Source organism: Phaseolus vulgaris, chromosome 1, assembly GCF_000499845.2.
Source record: "Phaseolus vulgaris cultivar G19833 chromosome 1, P. vulgaris v2.0, whole genome shotgun sequence".
NCBI classification, from domain to species: domain Eukaryota; kingdom Viridiplantae; phylum Streptophyta; class Magnoliopsida; order Fabales; family Fabaceae; genus Phaseolus; species Phaseolus vulgaris.
Genome location: NC_023759.2, coordinates 11,166,683 through 11,189,692, shown reverse-complemented (window position 1 = coordinate 11,189,692; position 23,010 = coordinate 11,166,683). Strand labels below are relative to the sequence as shown.

The window sequence follows — 23,010 nt, the reverse complement described above, 5'->3', positions numbered from 1 at the left end:
CGGTCGCTTCTATTAAATCATTTCTTTTTATGTAAAACCTAAAACTCTACTCATTAATTTTTCGCTCTATTTCAACTTATGGGAATGTACCAAGCACATGTCATTCTTTTGCATGATACTGTTAGAAATAATTAATATTTGATGAAAAATAATACTTTTATTCAAACAAATATTGAAGACCGCTTTAATTTTAATTTATATATAGTGAGATCAAATACAACATGAAAATATGGATCCGAGGAAACTTCAAAGAAAAACTAATTAATGATTTCTATGGATTGGTAGATATTTCGATTCAAATAATCAATTATCCTAATAAATAATGAACTATTTTGTCTATAAGTATATAATTACATGTTATCATTTTTCAAATAGTGGTTTAAATAAAAATAATAATTAATTATGTATTAGTACGATCGAATCACTTAGTGAGTCGGTCAGGAACTCGATCACAATTAGAGGGTGACGCGACGACACGTGGCCGATCGACCCATGACGACGAGTTGTGGGTTGACCAAGTCAGCGAGGTTAATCCACGATTAAGGGTTGTTTAGCACAACCCTAAACACGAACCAACCTCCTAATTTGGTCCACCAACGAAGGCCCATTAAGGTAATAAAAATAGTGCAGATTCCAAGAATCAAGTACGTCATTATCTACAGTACTCTGACACCCGAGTGCCGACACCCTGACTGACTTGAGCGTTGGAGTGCCTTCTGCAGGTACCATCCCAGCTTGTGAGACCAGACGACCGAGAGAAGGAAGGCGAGGCAGGAAGTTAATAGTGACAGCGATCGACCAAAGGGAGTAGAAGAGCAATCGTTATCTGGTCTCCAACACCCGTTCGAGAACAATTGGCATCCACCGTGGGGCCGAGAGGATAAGCATGAAGAAGCAACAGTAGATGGTATCAACTCGAAGCATGGCAAGCGAGAGGATGTCAGAAGCGAACCAAGCGGCAATGTTGATCGCTCTGCAGAAAGAGTTAGCTGAGATGAAGAGGGTACATGAGGAAGCTACCAGGAAGAACGAAGATGAAATCAGGAACCTCCGAAAGGAGAACTAGGAGACGAAGAAGCTTGTGGAAAGAGGACCGTCTGTGGACCCGACCAATCAGGTCGGAAGGTCCTTCGCCACCGCTGTCGGCCCTCAGACCGAGAGGGAGCCGAAGAACAAGGTTCTAACCTTGGAGATGGATGGTGAGTCTCGCCCCAATAAATCGCTGAACACGACCGGGACTGCGATGACCGGTCGTCGCCACCCTTTCACTGATGGAAGCTCCTCTTCCAGACAAGTGGAAATGGTTCAACAGGGACTGTTATGATGGAACGACCGACCCTAATGAGCATATGGACACGTATACAACTTACATGAGTTTGTATACCATTGATGACGCGGTCCTATGTCGGGTCTTCCCCACCTCTCTGAAAGGGGGCGCTTTGAGATGGTTCACAAAGCTCCCTCCTAACTCTTTGATAGTTTTGAGACATTGGTGGCCAAGTTCGACGTCCAAATCGCTACCAGTCGACTTCATCACCTAACGTCCACCGTCCTGGTCAACATCCGCCAAGAGAAGGGGGAATCATTGAGGAAGTTCATCGACCGATTTGGGAAGGTCGCCATGAGCATCCGGAATCTGAGTCTTGATGTGGCGATGCACAACATGCTCACGGCCCTCCGACCAGGTCCTTTTGCAGATAGCTTGTGTATGCAACCTGTTGCAAGCTTGGACGAATTGAGGCGTCGGGCCGCCAAGTTCATGCAGCTGGAGGAGTTGCGCGAGTTTAGAAACCAAGCTTGGGCTGAGGCGAGTGGTGAGAAGAAGGATGACAAAGAGCGGCAGGGTAAGTCCAGGTCTGGACGAGGAGATCCCAGGCGGTACAATCGTGGTCCTCGATTCTCGCGATACACAGCCCTCAACGCTGATTGAGGGAAGATTCTACAAGAAGCCCTTAGCACAGAATTGATGCCACCTCCCAGAAGGGCCTTGAGTCCTGATAATGTCGACCGCAGCAAAAAGTGTCGATACCACCAGAACACTGGTCATTCAATCGAAGAGTGTCAGGCCTTAAAAGATAAGATAGAAGAACTGATATATGTCAGGCACTTGCACCGTTTCGTACAAGGCGGCCGCGCCACAAGGCGTTCCCCACGTCGGGAAGAAACGTCAAAGAAAAGGGACTACAGTCCTCCAAGAGCAAGGGACGACGATCGGCGGCAGGAACGTTGCACGAAGAGGGACGACCCTCCAAAGGATGACCGAAGGAGAGGCTGCGAGGTCATAAACACCATAGCTGGAGGATTTGCTGGAGGGGGCAGATCGAACAACGCCAGGAAGAAGCATCTACGAGCGGTACATCAAGTCAACTTCGTGGCCATCCGTCCGAGGATGCCACCTATCACGTTTAGAGACGATGACTTCAAAGGGGTAGACCCCTCCCAGGATGATCTAATGGTGATATCGATCGACATCGACATCGACAATATCACCATCATGAAGACCCTGGTGGACCGTGGGAGCTCGGTCGATATCCTCTACTGGAAGACCTTCAAAGCTATGAGGATTCCAATAGAGGAAATGACACCCTACGACGACCATGTGGTCGACTTCTCGGGGGAGCGGGTAGGTACAAAGGGGTACATCGAGCTGTACACCACCTTCGGCCTAGATAAAGCTAGCAAGACTCTGAAGATCAGGTACTTGGTTATTGATGCTAATACCTCGTACAACATCCTGCTAAGGCGATCGTCTCTCAACAAGCTTGGAGCAATTGTGTCCACCCCACACCTCGCGATGAAGTTCCCGTCTCTGTCGGGCGACATCCTGACAATCCATGTGGATAAGAAGATAGCAAGGGAGTGTTACGCAGAGATCCTGCGAGTGGAACCCACTCAGCAGAAGCTCCTTGGCAATCGGTCACCAAGGCAAAAGATGCCTAGGCAAGGGAGGTCTCCTCGAAGAAATGTGCGGCCGGTTGAGCACGCGGTCACCATTATCGATCTTGACCCACGAGAGGTTGAACCGAGGCTAGAGGAGAAGGATGAGTTGCGTCACGTCTCTCTCATCGATGAAGAAAGAAACATGGGTATCGGCACGGATGTGGCAGCCGCTGACGCCAAGCTCATACACCAATCTTTGAAGACAAATGTTGATCTTTTTGCCTGGACGGTCGCCGAGGTGTCAGGCGTTAACCCGGAGGTCATAACCCACAAACTCTCAGTCTACAAAGAAGCGCGTCGATCGCGCAAAAGAAGAGAAACCATGGGAAATAGAAAAGGCTCACGGCCAGGGCAGAGGCCGACAAGCTCCTAAAAGTCGGTTTCATCCGAGAAGCCCGGTACACAACCTGGTTGGCCAATGTGTCACCAAGTCCAATGGCAAATGTGCGTGGATTACTAGGACTTCAACAAGGCATGCCCGAAGGACTCTTACCCCCTACCGAACATTGACCGACTCATCGATGGGGCAGTCGGGAACAAGGTATAGAGTTTCCTAAACGCTTACTATAGCTACAACCAAATAAGCATGCACCCTAGGGACAAGGAGAAAACAACTTTTACGATCGACGATGCAAACTACTTCTATGAGGTAATGTCATTCGACCTGAAGAATGCGAGGGCGACCTACCAGCAACTGATGGATAAGATCTTCAAGGGAATGATCGACAGAAGCGTGGAGGTCTACGTGGACGACATTGTGGTCAAATCTGACTCGTGCGTCCAACACATCAAAGACTTGCAAGAAGTCTTTGATGCTCTTAGAAGGACCAACATGCGCCTCAACCCCGAGAAGTGCGTGTTCAGGGTTGAGAAGGGCAAATTCCTGGGTTTCATGCTGACCAACAGGGGAATCGAGGCCAACCCCGACATGTGTAAGGCCATAACTGAGATGAGAATCCCGAAGAACCTGAAGGAGGTACAATAGTTGCTCGGCCGGCTGACAGCATTGTCTAGGTCCGTGCCTCGGTTAGCTGAACGAATCAGACCAATGGCGCAAATGCTTCGAAAGGCAACAAAGTTCAGCTGGAACGAGACATGTGAAAACATCTTCAACCAACTCAAAGAATTCTTGTCATCATCGACCATCATTCAAAAGCCCAGGCAGGATCTGCCAATCGTGGTATACCTAGCGGTATCAGAAGAGGCGATCAGTGCCGCCTTGGTACAGGATATCGACAAAGAAGAACGCCTAGTGTACTTTGTCAGTCGCACGCTCCATGCGGCCGAGACAAGGTACCAGATGATAGAGAAGCGCTAACGTACTGACCGCAAGGAGGATGCAACCGTACTTCCAAAATCATGCCATAACGGTAACGACCAACTACCCTATATATAAAATATTGTCTAAACCCGATCTTGTAGGGCGAATGATAGGGTGGTCGGTTGATCTGTCAGAATTTGACATCAAGTACGAATCGAGAGGGGCCATCAAATCCCAGTGCTTGGCAGACTTCTCGACGGAGCTAGCACCACAACCTGATGTCTCCACCACATGGACGTTGTATGTTGATGGGTCGTCTAATAAGATCTCCTATGGCGCAGGGCTCGTCCTAGAGGGACCAAGCGATTTACTGGTCGAACAAGCACTGCAATTCACCTTTAAAGCAACGAACAATCAAGCCGAATATGAAGTCATCCCAGCCGGCCTCAACCTGGCCCATGACCTCGGTGCGCGCGAGGTTGTGTGCAAGAGCGATTCGCAATTGGTCGTCGGCCAAATCAAATGTGAATTTGAAGTTAAGGAGCCCCTGCTCCAACAGTATTATCACACGGTCGACAATTCGATCGTCAAGTTCGATAAGGTCACTGTCGAACACATACGCTGACAAGACAATGAACGAGCGGACGCACTGTCTCGCTTCGCGTCCACCAAAAAACAAAGCCATCACCAGTTAGTCGCTCATATCCATTTGAAGCAACCAAGCGTGGGAGACACCAAATGCCTGGCCATAACCGAAATCGACACTTGGATGAGCCCAATCATCCAATATCTGGAGCACATGACCTGCAAACCGGGCAACGAGAAAGTGATTAGACTGCAATGCGCCCGGTACACCATGATCGATCAAGATCTATACCGGAGGGGATACTCGACAGCGCTCCTGAAGTGCCTCACCAAGGAACAAGCGCAATATGTGTTACAGGAGATCCATGATGGAGCGTGTGGTAATCACTTTAGGCAAGAACCATGGCGGCCAAAGTTATCCGGGCAGGGTACTATTGACCGACCGTCCAAGACGATTGTGCTGAATATGTGAAGAAGTGCTTGAAGTGCCAGGAGTTCGACCCACTACACCACTCAAAACCAGAAGAGCTCCACAACATGACATCGCCCTAGCCATTTGCCATATGGGGAATGGACAGCATCAGGCCTTTCTCACCTGGCAAAGGTCAAACAAAACATCTGTTGGTCGCAGTGAACTACTTCACAAAGTGGATAGAGGCTGAGCCCCTAGCATCCATATCGCCAGAAATGTCCAAAACTTTGTTTGGAAGAACATCGTGTGCAGGTTTGGGCTACCGAACACACTCGTGTCAGACAATGGACGACAATTCATCGACCGAGGGCTCCAGACTTTCTACGATGACCTCGACATCAAATCCGTAACCAGCTCGGTCGAACACCCTCAGACGAATGACCAAGTTGAAGCAGCTAACAAGGTCCTCTTGAACGAGTTGAAGAAGAGACTTGACGCGGCAAAGGGAAGATGGGCAAAGGAATTGCTGGAGGTCTTGTGGGCATATCGATGCACGCCTCAAACGACGACACAAGAAACACCATATAGCCTCATGTACGACACCGAAGTTATGATTCCCGTAGAAGTGGGTGAGCCGTCCATCAGGCGGCATTTATTTGATTTACCCCTCAATCAGGAAAGTTTGGCGGTCGGGCTTGACCTAATCAACGAGCTTCGTAATAAGAGTAAGATCTGCAAAGCCGCATGCAAGTTTCGGGCAGTAAGAAGATACAACACGAAGGTTCGACCACAAAGGCGACCTCGTTTGGAGAATGCGAAGTGACGCTAGGAAGTCAGACGATAAGTTCTCCTCAAATCTGGAAGGACCATTCTGAATCCTTAAAGTAGGAGAAGGGGGAGCGTACTACCTAGAATGGTTATCGGGCAAAATTGTACCGAGGACGTGGAATGCCACGCACCTCAAATTTTATTTCAGCTAAACAATGAATAAAATTCACGCACTCTTTCCTCGCTCGGTAGCACCAGCGGTCAGAGAGGTTTTAACGAGGTATTTCCATCAAACAACATGCAAACTATAAAATCAACCTAAGAGTCACGACTCGGCTAAGATGAAGCCTTAACCGACATACCCTCCCGACACTTCACACTCATGGCTCGGCCAGGATGAAGTCTTAACCAGCATACCCTCCCGAGATCCAAATATAAGTGTTGGCCAGGACGAAGCCTTAAACGACTACCCTCCCAACACTTCATCTCCACGGTTCGGTCAAGATGTAGCCTTAACCGACATTCCCTCCCGACACCTACTTAAGCGTATCAGTCCATCCCGATATCGCTAGCTACAACCAAACGAGGCGCTACACCGAATGCGTGATGTATCGAGAGTTCACTAAGTGGACGACGAAGATGTACCTAATTCTGCTAAATGCAATGATTGAAGAGGTACGTCGAGGATGCAGAATTGACGGTAGCTGGACCACTCAGGGATATACTAACATTGTTATGGCTCTACACGAGGCTGGATTATCGGCTATTAAGAAAAAACATGTCAAAAATCGTCAAAAAAGCCTCAAGGACAGGGGGAGGGAAGTACATGATTTGTTTGGTGGATTGAGTGGTTTCACATGGAACCAGACCACCAAACATTTTGAAGCGAAGGAAGAAGTTTGGAATGACTTGATCAAGGTACGATCATAAGTATATTTTACAACAAATACATTTGACTGCACCTTGGGCATAATGTACTAATATGTCACATCTATGTAGGCAAAACCATATGTGGCGAAATGGCATGTCAATCCCATTCACCATTTAACCTCATGGAGGAGTTGTGGTCTAATTACATAGCCACCGGAAGTCGGGTCAGGACAGCCCGTGACATCAATTCACCTCCTGACATAAGTAATATCAATGTCAACCTTGACGACAATAATATGGATTATATACCCGAGCAACCTAACTTTGAAGAGGCAGATGACTATGTCCCACGGTGATTGAAGAAGTTCTTGATTATTCAAGATACTTTAGTACAAAATGTCAAATGATGATGTTTGAAAATATGTTTAACAGAAGACCAGTCTTATCACCAAAAGCTATGCATTCTCCATTTTTTGTTGCTCCAGGGTTTGGATTCCAAAACCTTCTGAATTTCTAAGGTTTACAACTTTTCCTTGAAATGAAGCTTCCGTATTATGAGGACTTGGTCCGAGTGTTTTATAAAAATCTAAAGATCACACCTATTGGTCACCTTGCCATTGAGATTTGCGGAAAGCGAATACACATTAATCAATTGGATTGGATGAACATTGTCAATCTCAGGTATGACGATGTTAAGTTAACCCTAAGACAATCCCTGAGGAAGTCAATTTTGATCGAGCACTAGAATTATCGTTCATGATTCATGAATATGTTCAAGGTCAAAATGGGTGCATATCTCGTTCCCTCGTGGGAGAAAATTCGCACAACTATTGAATGAAGATATTTTCATGTTGTGGTGCATAAAAAATAATATAATGATTAATTGGCCTCATTACATCATGCAACACATAATCAAATATTGGGATAACAACATGCCTCTGTCGTATGGAATTTTGATAACACGGATCTTGCAGGTGTATGGCTTTGACTTGTCAAATGAGCAAGCAATAATGATAGGATGGAATCATTACTTTGGGAAAAAGAGTATGATAAAATTAAATATATTCTAGGTCAATGGTGTATGGCAACTTGGTAGGCCTCATCAAGCAGACGAAGAAGATGATGAAGATGATCAACTTGAGCCCACAATCCCCAGTCAAACCGAAATGTTAACCCAAATTTGGGTGGGGATGTAAGACATATAACAAAGTATGAGAAACGTTAATACCCGTATTGATAGGGTTGATCATAGGATGAAGTGAATTGAGGATACTCTGAATGACATTGAACGTCATCAAGGCCATTGATTGTCTTATCATTATGTTATTTTCACTCTTATTTTTATTTTTATTTTTAATGTTCAACATTGTTATTGTTATTTTTCACCTTCAACATTGAGAAATTGTTATTTAATATTAAGCTTTTATGGTAGTTTTCATGGTAGTTATTTAGAGAATGATATTGTTTTCAATGCAACTTCTTTAACATTTGATTTCTATTATGATTAATTATAAATTTGGGGTCCATTACCTAAATTGGACAATCAAGACCATTGATTAGGTGGCCTTCAATGTCTGCGCATGTCACCACATCGTCCTTTAGTTGTACTGGTTGTGGGTTGAAAACATGTGGTACTTTTACCATGTAGAAAAAAAAATGCAAATGAAAGAAAAACAACTTATGATCATAAATAAAAAAACAATTGATAAATAAATTCAAATTGGATTCCCTAACAATGACGCCAAATTTGATAGTTGTTGTCTAGCAATCAAATTAAAAAGATTTCAACGTAGTCCGTTTAGCACAATGATAAACTACCTAACACTAGAGAGATGCTAGTATAAAAATGGTTAGTTGATCCCAAGTTGTCTCCCAACGAATCCAATAGAGAGTTCAGTGAACAAAATACAAAACATATCTACAAGTAATGAAAATTAGCAATAATAGTAATTGAAAGGGAGTTGTGATTGTTAATAAGAAAAATATAAAAGATGAATTTAAAACAGTGGAGAACGCACGTTGAGTCCTAAGTTCCTCTTCCAATGAGTTCCTCACAGGTTATCTGAAGATTATCACCCTTCAATTCTCACATTGGGTTAAACTAAATCAAAGATGTGTTAATCCAATTCAACTAAATCTTATCAACAAAACATGTGTTTATTGATGTATTCAATACCCCACTTGTATCCATGCATGTACTTATGGGATGTTTCTCTCCTGTCTCTTGAATCATGTGCCCAATAAATTAATCAGAATAATGTGAATTGACTAAGAAACCAAAATTTAAAACAAGGAAGACTCTCAATCATGCGTTCAAGTACAACCTCTCACAAAAATTAACTTTCCAAGATGTATTGGACAAAGCGCTCAAGGCTCAGTGCTTGGTGGTCGGATCTCGGTGCATGGCATAGGCAGGTCAGCTCGGCTGTTGGGCCATGTGATTGGGCCCAATTTGGTTAGTAAACTCGTCTTGGCATAATTGAAATAACCTTTTATACGTTAATTTAAGGCTACTAGTAAAGGGTATTTTTGAACCTAGGGGTACGTTTAGTACATGTGGTGTCTAGGTCAAGTAAATGTTTCTTTTAACCTAAGTATGTGTGTTTTAGGCACATAGTGGTTAGGTTACATGTATGGAAAAGGATAACGTTGCACCATGAGTTGGGTGCCCACGTTAGCAGAATGGACCCCTAATGTTGGTACATGAGTTGGTGCCCTAGTGGTTATTCTTTTATTATTTTATGCACTCCCTGGAGGAAAGATTCGTTTTGTTGCAACACCAAGAGAGTGTGCCCCTGAACATAATATTTTCCTGTTGAGTATGCTTTTTGTTGAGATTAGATTCTCGTGATGGAAAGTTGTTACAAGAGGTAAGCTATAAAAGGGGCTTGAGACCCCATGTGAAGGGATGTTGTTTCTAAGACTAGAACTTGTTACTTCTTAAATTCTATAAGGCTAATACTGACTTGATCGTCAGAGTGCAATAAATAGGTATAACCCCTCTGTTTCAACGGAGCTACGTAGAGAGGACAAGTTCCTGAAGAGATAGACGAAGCTAGAGCCTGTCACCAGAGTCAACAGGCGAGCAAGTTAACCAGCAAGAACACAAGAGATCAAAAGAGTAAAAAACTGCTATAGAGAATTGAAAAACAAAAATTTTATTGATTAGAACTTTAGAACTCAATGGGGAATTACAAAGGAATCAACCAAAAAAAATTGAGCCTTTCATGCAAAGGAAAAACAAGAATAATACAAAAAATAGGTTTAAAGTGTATTGTGCGGCTATGAGACGCGAACCAAAAGATCTCATCATTCTTCCTCTAAAGTCTCTTTTAATCTCTTTTTCCTTGCACGTAAACAAATTCAAAATCTACCTCATGATATTATTTTACAATTATCAAATGTTTCCTTTCTTTGTTTCAAATTATTAAACAGATATCTTCATTCCCAATCAGCCTCAAATTTTATTCTTGACTCTCTTCCAAATAATTTTGTTTCCGATTTTTCTTCAGATTTGTGCATTGATTGTAATTGATTCTAACACTAATATGAGAGATATTGCAATATATTTTCTTGAATAATATCTTCAATGTATATTTGCTCTACTTTTGAGAGAATATCCCTCCAGAAGATTTGCTTCCAATTCTTTTTCTGAGATATTTTGCATATTTTATTCTCTAATTCTTTATATCATATTTCGTTTTTTTTATTTAAAGGAAGTAACTTGAGTTCAAAACACTGAATTAACAAAAATAACAATTAAGGCCCAAACAAACCCAATTAGAAGAATATTAATTAAAATAGTGGATTTATCCATGATTATAGTCCAAGAATCTATGATTAAAGTTATTAACCGTTAATAGAATTATGCTCATCATTAACTAATAGGTGCCTCCGGTTACACGTTTTTCTTGAATTTTTGAGTGAACTTTGCGGAAGCTTTGTGGAAGATATGGATAAAGGAGAGCTCCAATGAAGCTATGATTTCCTTGTAGGTGCATGAAGAGTAGGGAGAGTGATTGGTTGGGCCATATCAGTTGGAGAGGTAAAGAAGAAGACCAAAGATGTCTATCCTAGAGAGGTTTAGACAAGGGAGTGTTTAGGCTAGCAATTTGGCAGCATAACACTCATAAAATTGATCTTAATTTTCATGAGCCAAACACCTCGATTTATAGGAGAGAGGGCTGAAAATTTTGGAGCCAAAATTTGAAAATTCAAAATAAAACTCTCCAATGAGAAGGTGTCATATGGACTAATGCTTTCCATGTTTAGCTCACACATTCCATGCTAAATCCTCTCCAGTCTTAGGCTTCCATGTGGGCTTCCATGTGCTCCATGCCAAGGTAATTTTTGTCCTCTAGTATTCCTTGGACATTTTAAGGTTAGATTAGGCTCAAAGAAGCCCAATTGTTACCCTAACTGGTCAATTTTAACCCTAACTAGACCTATTTTACTATTGGCTCAAATATTTGGTCCAATTATTTTATGCTACTAGGCCTACTACATGGCCCATGAAATCCTAAACAACTTTTTACAATTTATTTAAGCTAAATCTTGTACCAATAATAATGTTGACTAGTCTGCCGAAACTTAGCCTTCTTATGTTCTTCTACCCAAAGCTCTAGTTTATGTCTTCATGAGTTAGAGGTCTTCTTGGTTATGTTTATGCATTATTTCATCCTATAATTGTCCTCTTGATTGGGCCTACAAAAATAACAAAAGCCCACTTAGACCGATATTTGCAAATAAATCCATAAATAGACTTTAGGTCTTCATCCTCCTTATTATATGATTGTGTGTGACTGGGGGCTCTGCCATCATCCCCTCCTTCTTGAATGGATCTTTCCTAAGATCTACATGGTAGATCTCAAACAATACCCTTATTTCTGCTTTGAAAACTATGTTCGTCTTCTAGGATCAAATGACCATTTGTTGGAGTCATCAAACAAATCAAATGAGTTAGTTTCAGCAGTTGTATAACAATCAATCTTATTAAGTTGCCATTCCTCTTTTTTTCTATTGTTTTTGGCAACTTTCACAAGATTTCATTAGAGAGGAGTACATAATTTTCTTTTCTAAGTTTTTCCTCCCTTGTTATAGATTTTTATTACTAGACTCTTTAGACACTACCTTTTGTTCTAGAAGAGCTAGTGATTTTTTCAATTTTTATTTTCTGTTTTAATCTTATTTGATCATCTAACACCTGAGAAGGTGTTAAAGGATAAAAAAGATATTTGTTTATTTCATGTGTGAAGGTAATCTCGTTGCTACGACCATTATGCATGGAGACATGACAAGTTTCCAAAAGCACTACATCACATAAAATTTTATCTTTATAGATGCCTACAGATAACTTGACCTTCAGTTGTTGGTTAACTGTTTATTCCCCTTCATCAGTTAGTCACTAAAGCTTATAAGGTTTGGAATGGGTAATGACAGGAAGATATAACTTTTAAACCAGTCTAGTACTACAAAGATTACAACACGACCCGCTATCCATAATGAGAGAACAAATATTTTCTAAAATTTTACAATGTGTATGAAATACATTCTCTGTTTGTGAATTGGATAAAGGACTAGACTGATTGTCAGGGTTTTTTTGAATAATGAGCAATTTAGCCTCACAAGGATAGGTTTTCTCACTTATTTTATACTCATTTTCTTCACTCTTACTGGTTTCTTCTTCTTGGCTACTATATTCATCTTTGTCCCTTAAGATAATAGTTCTTCTATTAGGGCATTGAGATGCTAAATGACCCCTACCAAGACACTTAAAACACTGAATTTCTCTAGTTCGAGTGTGTGAGATGTGCTCATATCTAGATAGGTTATGGAAAGGTTCTGAAGATGTTTCTTTTATATGTTTTACCCTCTTTGGAACTCACCCTTGTCATACGGTATAAAGTATAAACTTTGTTTTTGACTTGATTCTTTTCTCAAAATTTGTTGTTCAACTTTAATGCAAAGTTGAATCAAGTCATTTAAATATCTATATGGTAGAAGTTCAACTCTGTCTCTTATCTTAAGATTGAGACCACTTAAGAACCTAGATATGGTGATATTTATTTCTTCCCTAATCCCTGCCCTCATCATATATAACTCCATCTTTTGCCTATATTCTTCTACACTCAAATTTTTTTGATGAAGTTTTTGGAGCTTATCCATAAGCTCCCGATTATAATAGGAAGGAATATGGTGGTGTCGTAGAACACTCTTAAAATCATTCCAATATAAAATTGAAGGTTCATTAGAATGAAATTTATCATTCTCTAGGGAAGTCCACCAATACATAGCACTAGATTGAAAGCTTAAAGTTGCTAGGGGTACCTTCCTTTCCTCACTAACATGATGGAAAGCAAAAAGTTCTTCTAGATAGACTTCAACGTTTTCCTTTAATAAAAATAAGGTAGGTCAACCCTAGTTTCAATTTGTGGGCTTTTTTTTCTAGTTCTCCTAGGTGTAGGTGGATAATAGTCATTTATTCTAAGACTCTCTTTTTCATCATGAGAGTCACTAGACCTAGAACTAGATGGATGATAATTTTTATGATTTCTTATGTATTCCTCTCTTTCTTTAACAAGTTTCAACTCTTCCTCTACAAGATGAGAATCTCTTTCTTTATTTTCTTCAATAACTTGATTCTCATGTTGTAATTGTCTTAGTGTAAGTGATTGAATGTCTCTAGCCATTTGTTTCAAAAAGAGAGTAACTAGGTAATTTCCCAGGAAAGGGAAGTGGATCACTAGGATCTCTTAAGTACCAAGCATTTCCTTGCAAAAGACTATCCACAACACTTTCATAAACCTTTCTCTAAGAAATTTACTAAAAGCACAATCAAAGATAAAAACACCTTAAACAAAAAAAAATATGCAAAGCAATAAAACAATTGAAAGTTTCTAAACTAGAAAACTTTAAAGTTAAACGGTTCCTAGATGAGGTTTCTTGGCACCTTGGACCTTGAAGGCAAACTCACCGACTAAGCGTGATGTTAATCCACTAAGTAAACAAGTTTAAACAGATACAACATAAAGAAAATACAATAAAGTTTAGATCACAAAATTTTGCACGAAATTTAAATTGACAATTCTATGCACTCCAAAATTTGTAGCTCCTTTTACCTTGTATTTTATACCTCTTTAGTGATGTATCTTGCACACACAAAAATTCAGCTCTACAAGTCACCAAAGCAATTAGGCCACTTCTACAAAATTAGAGGTTAAACAATTTTTAAAGCAATAAAAGCTCAATTTAAAATAAGGACAACTTCAAATGGAGTTTCTAATTTACATGACTTGAAAGATTAATCAAGAAATTGACAATCAAAAAATTAAGGTTCACAATAACACACAAATGGAATCCTAATGAAAGGAACTAGAGTAGATGAAGAAAACCAAAACTGTACTACAATTTCTTTTTGTGTAAACTATTTTCTTAAATTGCCGATTTTATGCTGATCAGAATACTCCAAATTAGACTTTATATTTAAAATACTGAAACTTCAATGTTTAAGCTGAATATTGGCCTTGTAAATTCACAAAAATAGTGCGTCAATTAATTGCAATAATATTTTCAATTTCGCTGCTCAATTCAAATTTTCTAGAGTCAGATTTGTTTGCACTCAGTTCATTTTTCATTTGCCATATTTTTTCTATTTTGAATTTTGATGTACTTCTTTTTTTTTTCCACTTTTTCTTAACACATCAAGGTACTCAAATCCAGAATTTCATAATTTTTCACCAACACACCGAATTGTAATAAACTTTTTCAGTCAGCAAAAAAACTGGAAAAACAAAGGAAACCTAATTTGGAATTAAAAACAAAATTGAAAACTCAAAACCACAATGGAATTTGTATGTAACTAACAACAAGTATGAACTCAAGGAAAAATTAAAATGAACCAAAGCTTAAATTCATAATAGAATTTAGACTCAAATTAAAAATAAGCAACCAAATAAAAAATAATAGGCACCACACGAAATTAATGACATTGTAGGAAACACATGACTAGACATTACTTGAACTTGAATTCAAAATCAAAATGACTCAAATAAAATTGAAGTGAGCCAATTAAAATTGTGAGAAAACTAAAAATAAATGAAGAGCATATGGTAAGCTCAATTTAGAACCTATAAAAGCATGAAATGGACGGTTCAAGAATTTAAGTGATTTAAACTGATTGAAATTTGCACAAGCATCATAAAATGATTAGTAAATTGAAATTGAAGCACAAGACAATCAAGAACAATATATGAACAACATGGAAACAAAGAACAACACAAAATATAAGAGAAGGCACTTAGCTCTTGAAGAACCAAAGCTCTAGATACCAAATGATAAGGTGCCTTCATTCGGTTGCACGTTTTTCTTGAATTTTTGAGTGAACTTTGTGGAAGATGTGGATAAAGGAGAGCTCCAATGAAGCTATGTTTTCCTTGTAGGTGCATGAAGAGTAGGGAGAGTGATTGGTTGGGCCATATCAGTTGGAGAGGTAAAGAAGAAGACCAAAGATGTCTATCCTAGAGAGGTTTAGACAAGGGATGTTTAGGCTAGCAATTTGGCAGCATAACACTCATAAAATTGATCTTACTTTTCATGAGCCAAGGACCTCAATTTATAGGAGAGAGGGTTGAAAATTTTGGAGCCAAAATTTGAAAATTCAAAATAAAACTCTCCAATGAGAAGGTGTCATGTGGACTAATGCTTTCCATGTTTAGCTCACACCTTCCATGCTAAATCCTCTTCAGTCTTAGGTTGCCATGTGGGCTTCCATGTGCTCTATGCCAAGGTAATTTTCGTCCTCTAGTATACCTTGAATGTTTTAAGGTTAGATTGGTTTCAAAGAAGCCCAATTGTTACCCTAACTAGTCAATTTTAATCCTAACTAGACTTATTTTACTATTGGCCTAAATACAAGCCCAAAAACCTATGCTACTTGTCCCAAATATTTGGTCGAATTATTTTATGCTACTTGGCCCATGAAATCCTAAACAACTTTATACAATTTATATAAGATAAAGTTTGACCCAAAAATAATGTTGACTAGTCAGCCAAAACTTAGTCTTCTTGTGTCTTTCTAACCAAAACTCTAGTTTATGTTTTCATGAGTTTGAGATCTTCTTGGATATGTTTGTACATTCCTTCATCCTAGAGTTTTGCTCTTTATTGGGCCTACAAAAATAAACAAAAGCCCAATTAGACCTATATTTGCAAATAAATCCATAAACAGACTTTAGGTCTTCATCATCTTTATTACGTGGTTGTGTGTGGCTGGGGGTTGTGCCATCAATAACCATACCTCTCTAAAACTCTGATCATTCTTTGGGTTCTATATTTGGCTATTCTCTAATCATCATCAAGACAATGTTCTTCATCAAACATAGTTGAACCTCTATCGTGTTCAGACGCATCAATCAAGCGTCTATCGTTTTCAAATGTATCATACGATTTAGTGGCTTCAGATTTGTCTTGTTTACTGGATTCCACCTCAATTTTAGCATTCTCATCACCCATGCTTTCAATAGTCACATATTCAGAAACTTTTGGTTTGTAAACCATTTCCTTTTCTTTGAAGACAACATCTCTGTTGATAATACGCTTCTTGAATCCTTGCTCTAAACACCATAAATGATACCCTTTCACACCTTATGGGTACCTAAGAAACATGCATTTAATAGCTCGAATGTCCATCTTACCTTGCCTAATATGAGCATAAACAACACAACCAAATATTCTTATACGATGAAGGTTGGGGACTTGACCCAACCAGACTTATTCAAAAGTCTTCATCTCCATTGTCGTTGAAGGACATCTAATTATAAGAAAAACGGTAATAGTAGAAGCCTCATTCCAAAAATTATTTGGAACTCCGACACTCAACATAATACATCGTACTCGTTCTAGAATGATCATATTGAATCTTTCTACTAGGCCATTATATTGAGGTGTTCCTACAATTGTCACATGCTGATGAAACCATGAATGACTCATCACCATTTGAGCTAGCTCAACTTTCTAAGATGATGATCAACAACATGAAATAGGGTTCAAGGCTAGGACAAGCATCTCATATAGCTAGTGACTTAGGTCCAACCATTCCTCAAAGGATCATTAGGGACATAGCACAAAAACAAGGGTCAGGATACCAATTATTCTTTGTTTTAGTATTTTTATAAGATAGGGTTTAAATGTAATAATTTGGGCTCACATTGTGTCCTCTGGTGATGATGAGTTATAAGAACAATGTGAAGGTAACTTGTTGGTGGTAAGGGGAATCACTACAAATTTTTTTTGTATAAAGTGACAGTTTTAATATGGCGGATATTAATAACCGCCACAATTTTCCGTATAATACGACGTTTTAATAACCGTCACAATTATCTTGAATAAAATGTCGCATTTTTCTTCCCTCCATACACCATTCCTCATTATTCCCATTTTTTTAAAACTTGTTTTGACTCTTAAAAACTAAATCCTACCACTTTTCACACTTTTTAAAAATCCCGCGTTTTCTTTCCCTCCATACACCATTCTTCACACTTTTCATTCCCTCTCTCTCACGAAATCCTACCATTTTCCCCCTCTCTCTTTCTCTCTGCAAAACACTAGCTCTCTTCAGTACACACTCACGAAACGCTAGCTCTCTTCACTCGCGTTCACTCTCGCGTTGCTGTTTGTGAACCCTAGTTCTCTTCACTCTCATGTTCACACGTTACACGGTTTGCGATTATCCGCCATCGACCGCCACTGTTTGCCATCGTCCGCCACTATCCGCCACTGTCTGCCATCGTCGCCTCCTCCGCCATCTTTTGTTCAGGTTCGAAATCTACTACCGAATTGTTCCTAATTTGTGAAATCTATTGTGATTCTTAATTTGTGAAATCTATTGTTCTTAATTTGTCAAATACTTGTTACATGATAAATGTTGCTCAATTAGGGAGGAATGGGTTTGAGAATCAAAATGTATGACAGGATAATGTGCTTTGTGAATTGTAACATGGTTGCACATTTGGAAGCAATTAATCGGCAGAATACTGCGCAATCTTCTTAAGGTATTCTTAAATTGCCTTGATATGTGAGTTACTTTAATATTAGCTAGCGTGCATGATTATGATATTCAGCCATTGTTGTATATGATTGTACAAATTATAAATGGAGTTGCTCTCCTGTTTTTGGGCCTAATTATCCGATGGCTTAATAATCTTTCTAGTTCTAGTGGGGTTTTCATCCCTGTTACATCATTGGTGCTGGATGTTTTAGAATACAAAATTGCCAAGGACAGTGGGAACCTGGCAAAGTCTTGCAACCAATGTGTACCGTAAAGGTTAGATGAATTTGACACCACCGTCACCCCCAACACAATAATTTCTTTGGTTTAAACAATTATACATATCTAATATCATTCGGCCTCTTTCGTAGAACATATATGGACCATTTACTTGATCATTATTGTTGACAGTTTAAAATTACTGCAGCTTCCAAAGCATTGGTTAAAATCACGTGGCTTCCAAGAAGAGTGTATCTTATCCGCCTGTGAACCCCTTTCAGAGCACTTTGCACAATGGAGCTATCATATATCTTTTCCTAAGCTAGCGACAACTCCACTTAAACACCTAAAGAAGGTCTTTGAGAAAACTTCTATTGAGAGTTTCAGACATGTTATTAAGCGTTTCATTGATCATGTGAGTAAAGTAATCATGTTTTCCTGTTTGTCTATTTAGAATATTACATGTCATCTTGAATTTTGACATTTAGTTGAATGTCTGTAAGACTAGTTGAATCTTGAAGTCACTATCACATAGCAAACTGGCTATCATTGTTGTAAGTTCTGTTATGAGTGCAGTTTAGATTGCCCTGTTCTGTCATCAATTTTACAACATGTTACTTGATCACCACTATTGCTTTTCTATTTTTTTTTCCTGTTGGTACAGTTTGTCATCATTGAAACCCTTTGACAGGTATGATGCTTACATGGATGTGACGGATAGTGATCACAAATCTGTCCAGTGTAAATTCAATGTAAAAATTTCTCATATTGATAGATCAATAAGGAGAAAGGAGTTTGGGGTGATTATGAAATCAAATGAGAAAATAAGATCTGTTCTTGAAGATTTATGTTATGTTCCAGAAGCCACTCTCAGCCCAAACAATTTAGTCCTCCAGAACATGGACACTTCGTTCTTGCTTATTACTAACAGAAGTACAAAAGATAAGGCTATATATAAAATTACTTGTCAAGGCATCTCAATAGTCAAGAATGATGGACATGCACTCTTGCCTTCACTCACTCTCCCACACCCTAAACCAAACCCTCACTCTCACATGCCCTAAACCTAACCCTCACTCTTGCACCCTTCACTATCCACCGTCGTCGCCTCCTGACAAGGATTTCAAACTTTTGTGCACCATCATTTGTTCAGGTTTGTGCTTTATAACCTTGTCTTTGAAATCTATTGTTGGACTGCTTCTGCCGTGTGAAATCTATTGTGGTTCTTAATTTTTCAAATCTATTGTGAACAAATATTGTGTATTGCTTTAATGTGGAGAATAAATATGTCTTTTAAATTTAATTTGTGGTTTATCCTTCACTTTCCAAAAGAATAGTCACTTTGTGATCTAATGCTCAGTTTTGATCTGCTTGAGTGTTGCTACTATTGTTTGAGCCATGTGAATTGTGAGTTGCAATTCATGTATAATACACTCCTTGATTCACTTTTTCTAGTACACTATATTATTGGTTATTTTTTAAAAAATTAATAAACAAGGTAAGTAATAGTAAAACTAAGGAGGTCTTAAACAAAAAGAAGTTAATATATTTTTAAAGAAGTTCATGGGAATTTTGGAGTCAACTATTACTTCTAATTGATGATTGGGCGATAGAAAAGAAAATATTAGTGGATAATACAAGTCTTATGAGAGACAAGGTGAGAAGAACAGACATGCGTATTAGTGAAACATTTATGGCATACGAAAAACAGAGTGAACATTGTTGATCAAGAGTGATCAAGTGCTTTGAAGAATCCAAATCCAAGGTGTTTGATGAAAGGCTGGTGTTGTTGCTGTGTTTGGGTGGGATCTGGGTAGAATAAAGTGTGATCCACTCCTTTGTTGAATCTAAAACTGATGTGATTAAAAATCTTTTTGAAATCAAGTGTTTTTCCAACTAAGTGAAAAACAACCTGTTGTTTTGTCGAATCAACCGGTTGTTTTACTCTTGGGAGTTTTGAAAAAGGTTGAAAACTGTTTTAGTTTGGTTGACTTAACTATCAAGCCAAACAATTGGTTGTTTCGTGGTTTCAACCGATTGTTTCTTTGAAAATCCTAACAGAATTCTGTTTTGAATGGTGAATCTGCTTTAAATGTTTTTCAACTGAATACACTCATTCATTAATTGCTTTGACCAATCTTTGGAAAATATAAATGGTTTGTTTATGTTTTCAAACATGTAAGAAACAGTTTTGAGAAATTCAGTTTGAGAGATTTGATTATAAGATTTCATGATTCACATCAAGCTTTGGATTTTCAAGAGAGAGTGGAATAGGATTGCAATTGTATTCAATTGAGTTTGTACTATGATCAGGTGTAATCCTTTCTAAACCTATTGTATTTATGGTGTTGTTGATGGAGGAGGGCCAAGCACATCCCACCATGAAAGCCAAGACCCAAAGCTAGACCATGATGAGCGTCTAGACTCAAGGAAGGAGCGTCTAGGACGTGAAGAAGGGAGGCTACACATGGAGCGTCTATGGGAAGGCCTAGACCGTCTAGGCCCAATTACAAGATCAATGGCTAAGCACATTCACGCCCAATTGAATGAAGCCACGGATGGAAGAGAGAAAGCCTTGTACATGTTACATGGAGGCCCATTAGGGGTGCTTAGTAATTAGAGTAGTGTAGAAAGCATAATTGAGTGAACATTCTAGAACCTCTTCTGTTTTGGCCGGTCATGAGCACATGGCACATGTGCTTGGTGATTTGCATTTCATTTGGCTTTCATTTCATTTGATATTAGCTTAGCTTCTACGGCCATGTAGCTTATAAATAGGAAGGCCTACACCTTGTATTTGCAAGTTTATTGTGAGTAAAGTTATGCTGCCATTTTGTGCCAAGCTTTGCTTCTTCCTAGAACTCTAGGCTCTAAACTTCACATCCTTCACCTTTCCTTGGGCTGGCCGAACCTCCCTATGTTCATACCTATCATGCACCTTCAAGATCAACATCACTCTTAGGAGGATCTTGCACACACACCTCCATAGCTTCCGCACCATTTTCTTACATGATTCAAGAAGACCTTCATGAAATTTGCCATCATTTGGTATCAGAGCTTGGGTTCTTCAAGATGAGTTGCTTTTGGTCTTTTCATTTCTAGTTCTTATTTATTTCATGTTGTTCATCTTATTTCCATAATTGTCTTGCTGTTTTTTGCATTTTAATTTGTTTTGGTGTACTTTTTGGAAGATCCAACCGAAGCACTTTTGTTCAATTGATCTTGAACAATTTCTTGTGCAATTTCTTTTAGGCTTTTGAGTATTTATTGCACTCTTAATTTGGTTCATATTATGCTTTTGAGTCTTTAATTTCTGAATCCATATATGTTTTGTCAAGTCATGTTCATCCACAATGTCAACAATTCTTAGTAGTCCTTTATTTGGCTTGATTGTTTCTTGATTTTGGGTATCTTTAATAGCTTTGAATCTGCTGTTCTTTGATCTTTTGGTGCCTTTTTAATTTTAGTTTGAGTTCATATTGTGTTTAGATCCTACACAATCCTATTTCACAAATTCCATTGTGTTTAAATTTTGGTATCTTGCAGTTTTTGTTTCCAGTTTCCAGAATCCCCTGTTTCAAATTTTCTGTGCTGGCTGTTTTGTTCCAGAAAAATATTTTCACTCATAGGAAAATTTTGATTCTCTGGAATATGCAAGTTTGAAGTGTTATAGAAAGGACAAAAAAAGAATTAGTCCAAAAGAATCAACAGAAAAAAAATGATAATAAAATCAGTGTGCAAATCTGAGGCGCTACAGTTGGCGTAACTGAACACCAAAATTGAAAAATTTATTAAAAAAATTTGGTGCATGCGTTTTGAGTGATTCCAAAGCCAAATTTTAGCTAAGATCTTGAATATCTTGCATATCAAATTTCATAATCATATCTTAAAAACACAGCTCAGCATAAATTGGGGAAAAACACGTTTCTGGCCCACAACATTTTCCAATGGTGCTGTTTTTTTTATTTTTTTATTTGGTCATCTAATTCTAGTGCTATTCTTAGGATTCTTTTGTGTGCCTACCTTTTTTTTGGTACCTTTTATTTGCTTGCTTAATATTTCTTGGACCTCTTTCTAGTTGTCATAATCTAACTCCTTTTGGTGGTACTGTTTTATTCAATTAAATCGTTTCATGCTTTTGTTCTTTGACCTCTAATTTGGTGCTGGAATTTATTTCTCCTTTGGTGCTTAATTGAATGGAAACTTGACTTGGGTAAGGTCTAGTCTTTTGATAGGTGCTAGAATTGGAGAATTAAAACCTTCATTCTAAGGGGAAAGAAAGCCAAAGCCGAAACAAGCTTTCTTGAAAAACACTACACACACTTGGAGGACCAACAAGCAAAGACAACAAGGAAGTGAATTTAGCAAAAAGAGGATCAACAAAGGGAGTTTTCTTAATTTTTTTGCAACCTAATTTGTGTTAATTACCTCTTAATTACGATTTAGACGGTGAGTGTGTCTTCAAGGGCTCAAAGTGTCCAAGAAGCCTCACGTAGGGCCGACTAGTATAGAATTCTTAATTAGCAATTGTTAATTGTTTGAAATTGCCTTTTCTTTTGCTTAGTTAGTGACGCTTTGCATGATTATTTTGGTTTTATGTTAAACCGACTAGCTTTGTTAATTAGTTAGCATACATTGTTTTTTTTTCTTGCATTGAAAAAAAGTTTTGATTTCTCAACTTAATTGTGTTCTAAGTAGTTTACTAAGAGGAAGTTTTGTGTGAAGACATTGAGGGATAGTTTTTGGCTAAGGCAAAGGCTTGGTACTTAAGTAGTCGTTTGTGACTCACCTCCCTTACCTGGAAAACTACCTTCTTTCACTTTCCTAAATTTCCTTAAGGTAAAACACTTATATACACAAAAACTTTAGCCATGTCTTCTCCTCCTCACTCTCCAAAGTCTATTGAAAGTG

The 23,010-nt window shown here is 38.8% G+C and overlaps 1 protein-coding gene across 1 annotated transcript; it reads left to right on the top strand.

Annotated features, from left to right (window-relative positions):
• The first annotated feature begins 1,271 nt into the window (after positions 1–1,271).
• LOC137815524 (uncharacterized) lies at positions 1,272–1,930 on the top strand. The gene is made up of 2 exons (XM_068618640.1): positions 1,272–1,357; positions 1,480–1,930. Exons 1-2 carry the CDS (start codon positions 1,272–1,274, stop codon positions 1,928–1,930), a joined length of 537 nt encoding a protein of 178 aa, XP_068474741.1.
• Positions 1,931–23,010: the final 21,080 nt, after the last annotated feature.